A 16,175-nucleotide genomic window follows, 5' to 3' on the forward strand; every position below is an offset into this window, starting at 1 on the left:
TTCGAGGTTCGAGTCCGCTCATTGTTCTTCATCTATTTATTTTATTAAGTGGTGGATGCATTGGCGTACGCCTGGCAAAACTGTGTACACGCCCCTGAAATCGAAATTCGATGATTTTACTCCAGGCTTCTTCACCGTATCAATAAACAGACGAACTCTAACATGAACGGTTAGCAACTTAGCAGAGTTGCTCTGCTCTTTTATGGGCACAATTTAGCCTAATCAAAGCTTACCTATATTTAACAAATCATAAAATAGAAACATTAGATAGGACGATTTGACCGGTTTCGTTACATTGAATGACGATCCACATGGAAAAAACAGAACTTATTAAACCAATATTTGAATAAAACTGTTCTATAATTCTAACAGTTTCGCTCAAATAGGAACATCTCCTCAATACAAACCACTCATCAATATACCTAATTTGAAATAAACAATCGTATTTCCAATGTTTTTCAAATTCGTGCTAACTTCGGTATTAGGATCATTTCCACAGAAACGACAAAGTTAAAATATCTTTCTGAACGGGCATTTGTTGGAGAGGATAAGGTCAAGTGAACAAGGACTTTTGACCCTCGATTGAAGCGAAACAACATTGTTCCTTTATTAAATACTTATATTTTATTAATATATTATGTCTATATTACTTATAAGTACTAATACCTGTTAGTATCTTTACTCATCTATTCACAACACTTACAATCACAATTCTACTCTGTCACACCTTCCACATGGTTCTCTACAGTATCAAGTAAACCTATAGGCTTAACAGACTTCCTCTTTTCATTTAATTTTCCCAGCTCCACTTTAAGCTTATTCAAAATGGCATAATTAGGCTGGTTTTGGGCAGCTTTACTCTGCAAGCAAGTGATTTCCTGCTCCTCTAACTTTTTCTCCTTAAAGCTCTTCACTGAACGATTTCCATACAATCTAAGCAACGAACCCCAAGACGTAATACTTGGATGTAACATCTGAAGAATTGCTTGTGAAGCTCGTTGCTTTCCATCCCTCTTGTTTTTGCAGGCAACCGTTGTCGTGTATTTGCCCACAGTCATCGTGAATTCATTGCCTTGATGTTTCGAAGTGTTTCCTTGATAACGAATTTTTAAATCGTCTAAACCGAAATTCCTTTGGAGGCAAGTTAATAGGATGTCATAAGGAGCCGGTTCGGTGGTTTTTGCACAAAATTCGGCCACTCTTGGATCCTCGACTCTTATCTCGTCAAAAAAGGATAAATCTTGGTCTTTGTCTTTTTTAGTGCAACCTGAGAGATATAAAGAAGACATAAAAATTAATAACTAGAGTCTAAAACTTGAACTGTAAAAACCAGTATAAGTTAATTAAACAAGAAAAGCAGAAAGAAACATTTAAGTATGAACATTCTTGTATAAAACATATAGATTTATTTAAACAAAATAATGATTTAAAATAAATTCAAACAATATTAGCAAAAGAAAACATCTTTGATCTCATGAAAATGAAGATTCAAGTTTCTGATTTTCTAACATAATACACCTTACTACTGTTAAGTCTAAAAGCAAAACTATGACAATGACACTCAAATCTTAAAATATTTAAAATTGAAGTTTTTTCCTTACCTGATTGAGAATCAGCTGTAATTTTATACTTCATTTCAGGAATTAAAATTTCTAAAGTGGCTTTAGCAGCCTCCGATTTGGCCTGTTTTTTACTAGTCCCATATCCAACACCATATTTCATATCTTTAATCATGACTGTAGCTGCATAAGGAGTGGCAGCATTCTCCAACTCGGTGAAAACATAAGTGGGCTGTTTTTTCAAGGCGTGTTGTACATATTCATGTAATATGCACACATATGACTTTCCATTAGGGTTCATAATCCACTCTTTCCTGTTATTTGGAATGGATTTTTCATTATTTTCAGATTTAATAGGGAAAGTGATCAGTTTGGTTCCATCAGGCAACGTTGGTCTCTGCAGTTGATTTTCTTGCTTTCTCCTTTTGGTGAACTTTCTTCTTTCTGACCATGATTTAAATCTTAGAACATTGATTGATTGGAATTGAAACAAATTATCACAGTACTTTCTCAAGTCTTCTGAAGTGAGGTTTTGTGTCTCAATATTTTCTTGGACAGTTTCAATTTTTGCATTGGGCATATCAGCTGTCAGATCACTTCTTTCTTCTATCGGTTGACTATTTTGTAACCTCTCATGTTCTAAGGCTCGGCGATAACTTAGACATGGAATAGCACTTACGGGCACAAGATGTTTTCTTGCTGAACCAGAACCCAAAAAATATGGCCTGGACAAAGTACAAACTCGTGTTGATTTGTGTAAATAAATCGGCATACCGCTGTTATGGGTGACCTGAATCCACTCTTCTGGCAACACATCAAAATGGTTTTTGCCTTTTTCAACTACAACAACTTTAGACTTTTCCTCAAAGGGAACTTCTAGGTTTTCTGTATCTAAACCAGCCTCCTCAGCTTTCCTCTTTTTTCTTTCTAAGGCTTCTTCAAGCATTTTCTCCACCTCCTCATCAGGGATATCAGAATCATAATCAACTGATCCGTCTGATTCATACTTCTCCTCCGTTTCATCTAAAATATGGAATTTGGTAGCCTCTTCTGTGGGTTTCTTAAAAGGACATCTGGCGCTTGTGCCCTCTTCAACATTATAATTTTCCAGTACTTCCGAAGAGGAAATTTGTCTATCAGTAATTTCAAATTTCATGTCCATATTTATGGTGGCCGACCTTGAGACCAGGGTCTCTGTGTTGCGGTTGTTAACAAGTTGGTCTACTTCCATAACAATTATCTGCCTTTTTTTAAAGAAAAATCAGCGAATTTAATACTCTCATAGAAATTAAAATCAATATGAAAATTGAGCAGTTTACATTTTGAGTTGAGGTCACTTAACCTAACAAAACAAATCACATTAACAAAAACAAGTGAACCAACTACTACGAGATCATTTAAATTTCATGTCTAGCCAGCTGTGGAATTTTACGCAAGAGAAATAGAAGATAAAAAGTAGGTCAAAGCTTGATCATATGTCGCAAATTGACGTTAAAATTAAATTTTGATAAAAGAGCCGAGTGAGGTTATGTTACTTTATTTATCTTTATCGACATATGTTCTTTCCTACAACAAACTTTACAACTGACTAGATGTAAAATTTAAATGATCTCTCTGTACAAAGAATAAATAGGAATTTACCAATTTATTTGTATTAATCGCGTGAGTTCTTCAACTCGACATAATACTTAAAAGAGTTCTGTGAATATGGATGAGAACCTTCAATTTAGTGTGAAACGTTGTGCTAAAGAAATTATGAAATTGAAGATTGATGGAACTTTCTCCGACGAGGAAACGATGTGAGAATCTTTCAGGCTGGTTACTAACATTTATATACGCGAAAAAAGGTCATGGACACGGGGATGACTTTTGCCTTCTGTTTGACTTCACATTTATGACAAATAAAATATATTGCTTTAAAGAATATTCAGTATAACAATTTCTACAAACGGTATTATAAGCGGATGCATACATTTCCTTCGCCATTCTGTGAAGAAGTTACAAGAGAAATCGTTTGTTATGTTAATTTTAGCAAAAAATAAAAATACATTACCGAAATTTCGATAATATAACAACACATTATTTTTCAGAAACATACTAAAAAGAGACCAACAACTAGAAATAGCTCTGGCCAGTGACCATCAAACCCTGAATGATTATAAATCAAGTATCGCCTTCGCAAGCAGCATTATCAGCATGATAAAAAAACGCAAGGGCAGAAAAGTGTGCGAGTGGTTCTTCATAAGCCGAGTGGTACATATGTATAAAAGAGGCCTCAGACACTATCCCACTGACTATCCTTTTCATGTCAGATACTACAACTTTCTCAAGTTATTCCCTGAACTGAACAACTCAACCACTGTTTATGTTAAAGAAATGATTGGAAGATTTATTGGTGACCCCAGAGTATTTAGATTGGCCGCTTCTTGGTATTTACACATTAAGGATGAAATTGAAGCCAAGAAGATTCTCTATCTGGGTCAGTGTACCCATCCTGAAAATCTAGAAATATACCTTGATCTCTTGGAAATTGAATTGAAGAGTGGAGATGAGAATGTGCAGCGCAGACTTGCTTTATATATAGACTTCATTGTGAAGACAAAGGTGCCTCGAGCATTTCTCGAACAGACTATTACTCTGATTGACCAACAGTTGAGTGACACACATGATGTTAATGGGGTGATTGAGTATGGATTGAGTAGGTTGCTGGAGGCTTATAACAATGAGGGAGAAAGTTACTTTTTTGCAGCAACCAGACCTTTGAATCGGAATTATGCTCCGAACGCGACTGAGATAGAAAAAATTGTTTACTTATTCAAAAAAGGCATAGAGTGTACGCCTGATAACAGACAACCTGAAATTACAAATAGTTACATTAATTTTATTTCCAAGTTGATTAAGGACAAGGGAGAAAATCCGCAATTGGTAAGTTTCTGTAATAACTAGTTTTAGGACTAATTTAATATAGATAACTCCAGAAATCCTTACTATTGTTCATCATGGAAGAAGCTCGCAAAGCAAATGTGAAGTTATGCATTGATCACTTCATAGATTGGGTTGAATATTCTACTGACGATCCATCTGTAGCCTTGAAAAGGGTGGAGGAAGGCCTATATGACTATATAGATTCCGAGCTGGTGTGGGGACTATATATCAAGTTTCTATTGATGCTCGATCGGGTAAATGAGGCTTATGAGAAACTGCATGTGGCTACTGATAGGCTAGAAGACAAAGCCGTAAAGGTGTGGGCTATTTTTCTTAGTGGCGTGCTCGCTTCAAGTCCGGACGAAAAAGCTATGAAAGAGTTTTTTGAGGCGGGACTTTGTGTGAAATTCCCTGCAGTTGTCTCGTGAGTTATTTTTTTAATAATTCATACTTAAGCTGGTTAAATTGCTTATTTATCTAGTTGAAAAATTGTATATATCAAAACAAAATCCTATATTCCATTCACGTCAATTCCAACTTGAAATTAACGAGCTTTTACAGATTAGTAAAAGTGCGATACTTCTCATGGGCGTTGTCCGGAGCAAAAATTGAAGACGCCCGTCGTTTATACCATCGAATGGCCCGCGAACCCCCATACTGCCGCGAATTGCATGAGGAAGCTTTTTTTATGGAGCGTTTGCATTGTGGTCCTAACGGCGGATCTGCTTTCTTACGAGAAGTGACGCAATTCTGGAAAGATCAATCGGATGACGGTGAAGGATCTCGGCTCGACACCGAAGAATTGTCCAAAACTAAAGTAAAAGCAAGTATACACCGCTGACAGCGGCGACTCGCGCCTTAACGACAATTTTTCCTTCTTTAGGGAGAGCAAAATGCTGCTCGAGATCTACTTGAGAACTCTAGATGGCATGAACCAACTGTACGATGATTTGTTTACGACGATCTCTCTCCTACCGAAGAATTCGTATTTGAATATTCGTAGTTCCAACTGCTTTGTTAACATTTAACCTTTCGGATAGGCAATTGTGTAAATTTCTAATTAATCCTCGTTTCGCACGTAGATACGTCGAAAAAAAGATCATTTTTATATGTCGAAATGTACCCATTTGTACAAAGAAAAATGTTTTTGACAGAATGGTGAAAACGGGCAGTTTGCAAATGAAACAAGCGTCACGTGTATCTAGGCATTTGAATTAAAAAAAACTTCAATGTGCTTTTTTAATGCGAGTATGTACTTTTTTTTATCTATGTATATTTGATGAGATTCTTGTTGACTAGTTAGATCACAGCTGAACGTAAGGTAATAAACAACTTATTACTTTATTTGCAGCAAAAAGGAATTGAGAACCAATGCACCTGATTCTTTCGTAGTCCACTCCACCACGTCTGTCTCTCTGGCAACCGAATAAGCTCCCGGCTTGACGTACAGCTGGAAAGCCGCGCAAATTGTATTGTCACCATTTACGTACGGCATCATAGAGCAACTCTCCAACGTGGGGTAGAATACGACTTGCAAATCATCGGCTTTTTGTGCAGTGAAGTTACACCATTGGGCTTGGTCTTAAATAATATCGTAAACTAGCTAATGGAAAACGAAGCAGAGTATTGAAGCTCACCTTTCGTCAGAGGTCGTCCCAGATCCAAAATGCACCTAATAGCCCCAATTTTTGAGGGATAGAAAGCAGTATCCCACTTATCGGTACTGATATTCGTCAAATGTTTCAGAGGATATTTCACCCAACCCATGGGTAAAGTTTCTTTGACGTCTTTTAAATCCTTCTCTTGACCTTGGGCCCACAATCTATAACAGTTGGGGCAATAGCAAACCGATTCCCCAGGAGAAAAGTAGTGATCTAGATTGGTGAATTACTTATTTAATTTTGAAAATGTAAATTGAATTATCACCTGGCAGAAAAAGTTTGTTTTTAAAATTGTCGCATTCCTCCTTAAACATGCATAAAACTAATGGACTGATAGTGGGCGAAACATTCAGCGTTACGTTAGATGTGACTAAACTAGTACTCGGTAACGGAAGGCTTAAACTATTTCCACTGCGTTCCTTTTCGCAAGATTCCAAATCTGCTTTTTCACACTCTGTATTCGTAGAAATTGCCCCATCAGGTTTCGTTTGTTCATTAACGATTTTAATCTAAAACTTTTCTTAATTTACCGGTCCCACACCCTCATGCCCCAGCAGCTACCCACCTTCTGGCATTGTCCGTATAAATCGAATACAGCATAAACAGGTTGACCCGCTGGGTAAGTCCACGGAAAACTTTGCTCTTCTACGCCGTTTACGATCAATTTAAAAAATTTGGAATCTGTGATCGTTACTCCTATTACATCGCCCTCGGCAAGGGTGTTCATTACTTGGCCGTAGTTTGATCGATTCTAAACACTTTATAGGTCACAACTTACTATACGCTTTTTTTAAACCTTTTATCACCTTGGCGCCGTTTATCGAAATCCAATCGTCGGCTACGACACAAGAAGGTCCCTTCAAAGCCAAAGCGTTTACGGGAAAACTTAGGCGCTCCAAATGACCAGCCACCACTCCAACTATAATTGACGATTGCCAACGAGTATCCAATTGCTCAAGCACGACTTGAACTACTTTATTTGGTTCCATTGCTGGCGTAACCGCAACGATTCCTTGGTTGTAAGAGGCCACTCGTCTCGCCACGGTCTTATCTGACTGTAATTCCACATTGCGGCCGTGGTTTTCAGAGAATTCGTATTGACGTCCTGGACTTACTGATTTATCATTTTTTAAAAATTATTGGTGGAAGATGGTTAAACGTACCAGGTGCGGCTTCAGCAGAACTTAGAATGATGCACTCGTCCAATTCTACGGGCGCCTCTTCCTGATCTAATACTATTTCCAAACTGTCCTGCAATCGAGCACTGTAATTTTAAGATGAAAATTATAATGGTATGCATAAGGAATTTTGTTAGTGTGTGTGTTGGGATGACCCTAGTCTAACCTAAAATTTTAAATTTCAAGTTTTAGTAACTTTGGAAATGATGCAAAATATTTCTACATGGCACGAAGATTCTAATGTTGAAGTTTTGATAAATAGGAATCCTATTTGCTACCATTTATGGATTTGCCTCCTTTTTTGGGACTCCCTGTATAACTGCATAATACGTATAAACGTCCGCGGCAACCCACAATATGTCCTTGTTGTATTATAAAGACTTTATATAAATTCGAAACGTCGACCACGTAAAAAAATTCATTATAGTTCACCAGAAACATTTACTTCTATGTATAGGTTTCCTTACCTTTCGTTAAATAGTTAAAACTCTTTTGAAAACACATATGATCCAACTTTACCTGTTCATAGGTGACGACGGAGGTGGTGCTTTGTGACTATTAACCGACAACTGATGGCATTGACCCCTCAAATCAAAAACCGCCCACACTGTATCCCCCATAACGGGAAACTGAATCGGAAGTTCCTCTCTATTGATGAAAATCTTTAAAAAAAATAGTTAGGAAATATTTATGACTAATTTTCAGACGTGAAATTACTTTTATAGTGCAATCTTGAGTTTGTAAAATGCCAATTTCATCTCCTGCGTTAAGCCAATCTAGACTGGGAGTAAAGAACTGCAGAAGTTGGTTTTGATAATGCAGTTCGTTACCTGAAATCGGATCGTGCGAAGAACGTTTACGATAATTTAATGATTTCTAACCGATCACGTAGCAGCAATTGGGAGGTAACCCTCCGTGCGTTCTGGCACATGGAGGCGTTTCGCTAATTCCCAAAACCAGACTTCCAGCCAGATGGGGCCAAACACCAGTCACCGTAACTTGAAACATTTCCTCCTTGGTTAACGCGGTGCTACTAAATAAAATACTGCTATTGTAGTCTCTGGAACGACATGCCAACCTGCCATTTTCACTAAGCAATACTCCTTTTCCGTGATATTCCGAGAAGCAATGCAAATCGAGCTCTCCGTTTGCGTTTAAGGCGCTGCCTGCTTGTAACGAAACCGAAGTGTCCGATCTAATTATAATAATGATTTAATATATAACACAACGTTACAGTATCAGATAATGTAATGTTGTTGTAATTAAAAGCTAATAGATATTTTGGGAAAAGTACCGCGGACAAGTGGTGTCTATGCCAACAGAGGCTAAAGGAGCGATGGGTGTTGAACAAGGAATGCTGACACTTGCGCACTGTCCGTACAAGTCCACAACAGCATACACATTCCCGTGAGGAATGACGCAGGCAGGCCCTTGGGAAACTCCATCTTTGAAAAATTCCAATGACTTATCAGTTGACCTCATCACTCCTAATCTAGATGCACAACTATTAAGCAAGAACCAAAAAACAAACAATCTAACCTTACCGCACGGTAGCTCGCAACGTATCCAAATCAAGAGGATAGTTATTACTAATAGTTTTCCCGTTAATCATTATAGAAGGTCCACTTAACATCCACGTGTCTTTGCGCAGATCTGTCGCTGTACTGGGTAATACGATATCGTCAGGACGCACTGCGGTTAGTCCTAAACGGGACAAATATAAGTTTCATGGGTTGAAATTGTTACGGTATTTACCCAGCTCAATGCTACCAGACCACCTGTCCACAATATTGTCTAATACGATTTCAAACATCTCTCCGTCTTTTAGAGGTCTGTTAGAGAAAACTATGGCGTCGTTGAATTCCGCTAAAGGATGCGGTCTTAATGCGGTTAATCCGTTGTTTATGATTCGTGCATTTTTTCCATGGACGTGATGAAATCTTAAATCGCTAATGAGGAGGAATGGTAGTGGTGATGATCAGATCAAAATTTATTTGAAAGAGAAGAGATTATTTCTCATCGTAAAGATGTAATTCTACTACGGATGTTAACCTAGTAGTGTTATTTGAGAATAAAAAGGTACAAATTACTGATTACAAAAAAACATCTAAAAATATATTAAGTTTTGAAGTGTGGGATGTTTCTCACCGGTATAACGTTGCATTAGATAAGATAGAATTATTTGTATCTGGAGATGCGTAGTCGTACATATCAATAAGCGAAACTGCCACACATTGACCGTACAAGTCTGTAAAAAAATATATGAACTATAATAATTAACTTTTTATTAAAAAAATGTTGTTCAGTTTTTAACTTTTAAAATTGCTACATTTAAAATACCACTTTATATTATAGTTCCTGTTAAAAAAAACTATAATAAAGAAATAAAAACCGAATTGGAAACTTAGCATACTACACTACTGCTTTTCATGGAAACGGATTAATATACAATAACAAATATTTACCAATAACTCCGTAAACTTTATCTGGAACGTTATTAGCAGCACTGCCTTGATCCACGCCATTGACAAAAAAATGCAGCTGACCGTTCTCCTTCCGTACCAACCCTACACGGTCGCCCACTTGCAATCTATCCAAGTTCACTCCGTACTGTTCCTGGATTATTGTACCGTTATGCATAATTCCACTACCGGTCATCATCCAAGTTCCTGATCTGGAATTAACTTTACTCAACCCTGAATAGGCCAAAAAACAAACGCAACCAAATTCACCTAACGTTGGTCATGGTGAATGGAAACTCCAGTTCCACCGGACTATGAGTGGTCACCCCTACCTCAATAGAACCTGCCCATTTGGTGACTACTTTGTCTAGTTTAATTTCAAAGAATTCTCCAGTTTTGAGTGGTCGCGCTGTAAGCACCACTCCGTTGTTAAAGTCGTCTGATGCGTTGGGTCTGTGAGCGGTACGTCCATTATTGATTACTTCGGCGTGAGTTCCACAGTTGGGATGGAACATGAGTCTGTCATAATAATCGGAAGTGAGAGGTTGCGGTTCTGGGACCAGATTGTGATGATCACGGGTATTTTTCCTTGTCATTAGATTTTGTTCTTCTCGTTCATCTCTTTCAACAATAGAGACCTGAAAGCGCGATGCAAACTTTAAAGCGAAACACGAACCATGCACATTATGTAAACATTTATACATATATTCTTTTTTCTGATAAGTATGAACATAAAATTATATATAATATATTATATAAAATTAACCTTTATCGTCATTCCGTACAAGTCAATGACGCCCCAAACGGTGGAAGGAACTCGTTGAGCGGCGACTCCCTGATCCAGGCCATTAATAAAATAATGCAAATTTCCATCGGGTTTCCGCATCATGCCGACCCGATCGCCCTCACTTAACTCGTCCAAATTGAAATCGCCATATTCGCGCCTGGTACCTTTGCCGTTGGTTAAAATTCCACACCCGGACATCATTATGGTGCCGCTACGCATGTTCGTCATCGTAGCAGGAAACACCAAAGTATTCGGATTGTGTGTGGTTATCCCCATCTAAAATTGGGTCTGACTTGAACGTTTTTGCCTTATTAACTGCCACACTGCAGATACTTCTATACTACCGCTCCATTTATCCACCAAACGATCAATTCTAATTTCGAATAATTCAGAATCGCGCAAAGGTCGATGAGTCATTACAACTCCATTATTGAATTCGTCCAATGGCCTCCGCCTCTCTGCTGTTCTGTTGCCGTTAGAGAGCTTTACCAAAGATCCGCATCGTTCGTGAAAACGCATTTTATCAGGTCGTGGTGTTTCATCGGGTATGTTCACACTACCATCATTACATACTAAACCGCTAAACGTATACGTAAGAGTATCTAATCATACCTAACATTCATGTCCATTCGTATATCCAAACTGTTACTGCTGCTTAGACTCAATTCGCTGAGATCACCACCCAATGTGACGTTCAAAACGTCGTTCTCTATTGCTAATACTGAGCTGCCGCTCAAACAATCGTCATTATTGTGCTCTCTGAATGTAGGACTAGTAATACTGACTTGAACGCATTTGCCATAAAGGTCAACTATTGCATAGACAGTGTTAGGCAGGCCTTCGGCAGCCACCCCTTGAGACTCCCCATTAATGTAGTAAATTAAATCACCCTACAACAAAATACCAATATCCAACCAATTTCAATATTTAAAATTAATTTAAACAATAGGGTATTTTTTCATTTTATTTTTTATTTATTTTTGGAGGAATTATTGATCAACTGACCTATGACACAGGCACCATCACCACCAAAATTGGATAAAAATCCTAAAATAGGATAAAGTCTTTTTCTAAATGACTACTGAACTCTTTCAGATGGTTAAAGTTATGCTAAAACAACCCGAAATACTCTGCATAGAAGTAATGTTTCTTTTTGCATGCACCTAGTATAATTACCCACCTCTGATGTTTTTATTAAACCAATCCTATCAAGTTGATTTAACTTATCCAAGTCTGTTCCATATCCTTCTATTAAACAATTCCCATTTTTGAAAATGGATGTACCAGACATTATCTAAAGGGATGAATTAGACTTAATACATGAATCTAGAGGCTTTTTTAGCATTACATTAAAAATGTATGTTAGATATATGGAAAATTGTTGAACAAATAAGCTTACCCAAGAGCCTGACTGAATTTTTGAAGCACAAGGTGGAAAGTCAAAGTGTAAAGGATCCACGTCAACCACTCCAATTTCTAAGCTTCCTGACCAAGAATTAACCTATGGAAAATGAGTCTAGACATAGTCAGACGGACTTTATAGTATTTAAGTAAATGCTAATTACTTAGTCTGAAGTGTTGTGAGTCACTGATGAAGTAAAATAAGATTATGCATGGAATTATCAATGAAAAGTTATATATATAAAACACATACAACTGCTAGTGGTGTATCTTTGCAAAATTGCAAGATAAATGTCTGAATTGGCAAAAGCAGTAGTTTTCGAATGTGCCATTAGTGCTGCATATTTAAATACAGCAACTGGGTTGATTTAGGATTCATTTATTGAAATTTTGAATGTAGCTATAGATACAAGTGTAATATTGTAATAGGCACTTCTTTAGCTTATGGTTTTATCTCAACTGCAACAGAAAACCAAATAAGTTCACATTATTAGTGTCTACCGAAGCCTGGACATAGGGTCTCATCTCAATTCATTTTGGACTAATGTCATGCGAACCTTACGTTATTCTTACCTTTCTATCTATGATGACTTCAAATAAAATATCGTTCATAAGGGGTTCTGCAGAGATGACCAATCCATGATCAAATTCACTATCGTGGCGGATAGCTGTTGTATTCTCATTAATTAAAGTAATTCTTTCCCCGCACCGATAGTGGAAATATGCCATTCTGTTCTTAAAAATCCTTAAAAAAACTAAAAAACGCAGCGTTATTAAAGCAAAAACGACACGAAAACACGAAACATGCAACGATTTTTAAATATTATTGTTTACAGATGACTATAAGATGGCCGATAAGTCAACGAAACGTCAGACATAGGTTTGTGTCAATCTGCCAGGAATTCAACCAATCATATGTTCGTTTTTGCGCCGGAAGTTTGAACCGCTTCATCTAGTTTTTAGACCAAACGAATCTAAACAACTAAACGTTCGAACGATCTATAATTTTCTCTTTTAAGCCTCTATGCAATAACATTCTCGCACCTACGAAATTACCATTCAATTTATTTAGTACATTTTGCTGGCAATTAAATGTTCCATAGACGCATCGCGTCTGATTCCGTATGCTCTTTGGCTTAAACATCTCGTACAGTACTCCTTCTTTGGTCTTTGTATTATGTTTAGGTACTGGTGATGAGTCTTCCTTCTTTCTAAACGAAGAAGTACCTGAAGCTCATTACTATACCTATAAATCATTCCCAAATCTTGCGATGGACGGGACGCTAGGGTTGTTTGCGAAGGATTTCCATATTCTCATCATCTTCCTGAAGAGTGTATTAGTCTTTTTTTATTGTAGGTGAGAAAGTATACGGGTTGCACGATAAGAGCGTGCATATGCATGTTTTGGGAGGTTGTTCCTTAGTTGCTTAAGCATTAAGATCAAATAAGACTATTTATTTATTTAAACAAAAGTCGCAAACACCACGTAAGTAAGCGAAGCGTTTGCGACTTCGTGTTTAAATGAAATACTTCCTCTGCCCTAAAATAATAATAGCAAATGAAAACTTCTTGGAATTATTGCTGCCTGAAGTCACAAATAAATTTTATTATAAAGTTATAGTTCAATACATTCAGATCAACATTGCCATGACTTGAAACTTGTTATTTATTTCATCTGTCAAAATTAGATTGACGTCATAGTAATTGTTTAAATTGTAGAAGTGCTTGTGCAGTGTGCCCCATATCAGAGTATCCACTTTAAAAGTCAAATAAAAACTTTCTAGTTAAAATAAAGAATTTTTTTATTTGACTAATATATAGCTAATTCTATGGGATTTATTATTAATTCAGATAACTATTCAATTTTTAAAAATCATGTCTTCTTAATGCCCTCCATCAACTCTTTCGTGGATCAGATATGTATTCTTTGAGATCACATTTTATAGAGTAGACGCCTGTCACATAACAATAACGAGAGACACCAACGATAACTTTTCCAGTAGTTTTATAACTTTTACTTAAAATCTTTCAATACTATGAATTATTCAATTCAAGGCGTATTTTCCGTGGAAGTCTACATTAGAACTGGTTTAGTGAAGGAGGTTCAGCGTGCATTTCGGGGGCGATTTAGAAACAATAATAGAGGTAATGCACCAACACGTAAAACATTTTCGACAAAACAACGAAATGGCAAGAATAGATGAAAATTTGCTTAACACGGTAATGCAAAATTTTGAACTTAGAATTCAAAATTGCATAGAAGTTGGTGGAGGGCATTTAGAAGACATGATTTTTAAAAATTGAATAGTTACCTAAATTAATAATAAATCCCATAGAATTAGCTACATATCAGTCCAGTAAAAGATGTTTTTATTCTAATAGAAAGTTTTTATTTGACTTTTAAAGTGGATACTCTAATATGGGGAACCCTGTAGAAGAAAGTTCACGAAACGGATGGACAATCAAATTTAACTGTCAACCAGCTAATATTCCTGATTTTAAAGTTTTAGATTTAGGATTTTTTAACTCCATACAATCACTACATCAGACATCTTCAAACAACGTCGACGAACTAACAGATGCAGTTGAAGAAGCTTATAACAACATCAGTCCTGAAACTTTGAACAATACTTTTTCTGTCATTTCAACAAGCCATTTCATCTACTATGGAAAATGATGGATCCAATAAGTATAAGCTGAAATACGTGGGAAAAGAAAATCTTCGAAGTAAAGTGATGCTGCCTACAAGCTTGGTATGCGACTGAAGCACTATTTTGAAATGCAAAAATTACATAAATAATGTTTAATGGTTTAATTTACATTCGTTCATATCAGTCAATATTACTCTCATAATCGCTAATATTTAATTATTTGTTAACCCCCAAGAGTGAATAAATAAGTGTGATGTTTAGGAGTATTTGTTTTCATTTGCTGCTATTATTACGGGACAGAGGAGTGTCTTATTATTTTAATGAGGGATAGCCTTCCAAGTATACATTTGCACACAAATTCCAGACACCCTGTATACGTTCAATTTCAGGAAATCCTCTTTATCTAAAACGACATCTGAGGATATCTTTCGTACGAGTATATCAGTACACACATACTTATACGTACACTTACATCGATAGAAACTGACATAGCGATATAGATTCAACATTTATTAAGTTAGAACCCCCGTTTGCAGTGTCATAAGTGATTAGGTTTTCTTGCTCTCGCTGATTGGATATAATTGCATTAGTGGCGCTTTGTGGCTTTACAAACAAGGGTCAGCTATATAAAGCTTTGATTTGTGATTTTAAAACAAATGTAGGGGGACTTTTTCGTTATCGAATGATGTTTTATATTATTTAACGTAGTTATATAATTTGAAGATTTGTACACGGCTAGCTTATTGAAACGGGAAATAATTAGTAACTAAAATGGAAACACGTACTAACAATTAAAAAAATCGGGGGAAGGTAGTTAAAAGGAGCCCCTAGGAAGAACACTGCCTATATTCCTAATAAAGGGTCCGCCAAAATAGATGCAGGAAAATAAAAGCAAATTAAAAATACAAATAACATCGATTCAATCCAATTTATTGTTTTATTTCGAACATTAATCTATGCCATTTATGCATGAAAAATAATATCACTTGAATATTCACCGCGACTTGTTTTACAGACGTCAATACGATGGTCGAAATTTTCGATGACATTTTCCAACGTGGTCGCTTCAATTGCATTTATCTCGGCAATAATGTTGTTTTTAAGGTCTTGGATGGTAGCTGGATGACTAACGTACACTTTGCTTTTCAAAAATCCCCACAAAAAAAGTCGAGAGATGTCAAATCGCATGAACGAGCGGCCCGAGACACATTTCCATTTCGCGAAATTACGCGGTCACTGAATCTTGACTGCATTAACTCAATGTTTGCACACGTTGTGTGGCATGTCGCACCGTCTTGTTAAAAGTAAAGGTCCTTTATGGCGAAACGATTAATTTTCGAAAAAAATAATCACTTGTCATGACACGGTATCGGTCAGAATTTACAGTAACCGCATTTCCATCATCACTTTCAAAGAAGTAAGGACCAATGATTCCTTCCGACCACAATCCACACCAATTACTTTTGGAGGTTGCATCGGTTGTTCTTGATATTCTCTAGGATTCTCATTGGCCTAAATGCGACAATTTTGCTTATTTACCGTCCCATTTAT

The 16,175-nt window shown here is 36.7% G+C and overlaps 3 protein-coding genes across 7 annotated transcripts; 1 reads left to right on the forward strand and 2 right to left on the reverse strand.

The window, feature by feature from the left end:
* Positions 1-623: 623 nt before the first annotated feature.
* Positions 624-2,875, reverse strand: pasha (partner of drosha). Its single transcript, XM_066392587.1, has 2 exons — positions 1,602-2,875; positions 624-1,267 (listed from the first exon to the last, which is right to left on the reverse strand). The coding sequence occupies exons 1-2, from the start codon at positions 2,788-2,790 to the stop codon at positions 714-716; spliced, it is 1,743 nt and encodes a 580-aa protein (XP_066248684.1). The 5' UTR covers positions 2,791-2,875; the 3' UTR covers positions 624-713.
* A 333-nt stretch (positions 2,876-3,208) lies between these two features.
* LOC136410485 (uncharacterized) lies at positions 3,209-5,496 on the forward strand. The gene is made up of 5 exons (XM_066392666.1): positions 3,209-3,358; positions 3,650-4,484; positions 4,538-4,908; positions 5,046-5,311; positions 5,372-5,496. Exons 1-5 carry the CDS (start codon positions 3,267-3,269, stop codon positions 5,431-5,433), a joined length of 1,626 nt encoding a protein of 541 aa, XP_066248763.1. The 5' UTR covers positions 3,209-3,266; the 3' UTR covers positions 5,434-5,496.
* A 297-nt stretch (positions 5,497-5,793) lies between these two features.
* Neurl4 (neuralized E3 ubiquitin protein ligase 4) lies at positions 5,794-12,807 on the reverse strand. 5 transcript variants are annotated; one of them, XM_066392664.1, is made up of 21 exons: positions 12,547-12,807; positions 11,972-12,073; positions 11,753-11,866; positions 11,185-11,462; positions 10,906-11,128; positions 10,552-10,848; positions 10,056-10,423; positions 9,789-9,997; positions 9,472-9,571; positions 9,079-9,272; positions 8,868-9,027; positions 8,618-8,815; positions 8,205-8,518; positions 8,041-8,153; positions 7,843-7,985; positions 7,309-7,409; positions 6,952-7,250; positions 6,711-6,896; positions 6,411-6,654; positions 6,122-6,358; positions 5,794-6,065 (listed from the first exon to the last, which is right to left on the reverse strand). In XM_066392664.1, exons 1-21 carry the CDS (start codon positions 12,700-12,702, stop codon positions 5,821-5,823), a joined length of 4,281 nt encoding a protein of 1,426 aa, XP_066248761.1. In that variant the 5' UTR covers positions 12,703-12,807; the 3' UTR covers positions 5,794-5,820. The 5 variants fall into 5 exon arrangements, with proteins under 5 accessions (XP_066248761.1, XP_066248760.1, XP_066248759.1 ...); XM_066392663.1 differs by having other exon boundaries at positions 6,952-7,259; XM_066392662.1 differs by having other exon boundaries at positions 11,921-12,073.
* Positions 12,808-16,175: the final 3,368 nt, after the last annotated feature.

This window comes from Euwallacea similis, chromosome 8 (genome assembly GCF_039881205.1).
Source record: "Euwallacea similis isolate ESF13 chromosome 8, ESF131.1, whole genome shotgun sequence".
Classification (NCBI taxonomy): Eukaryota; Metazoa; Arthropoda; class Insecta; order Coleoptera; family Curculionidae; genus Euwallacea; species Euwallacea similis.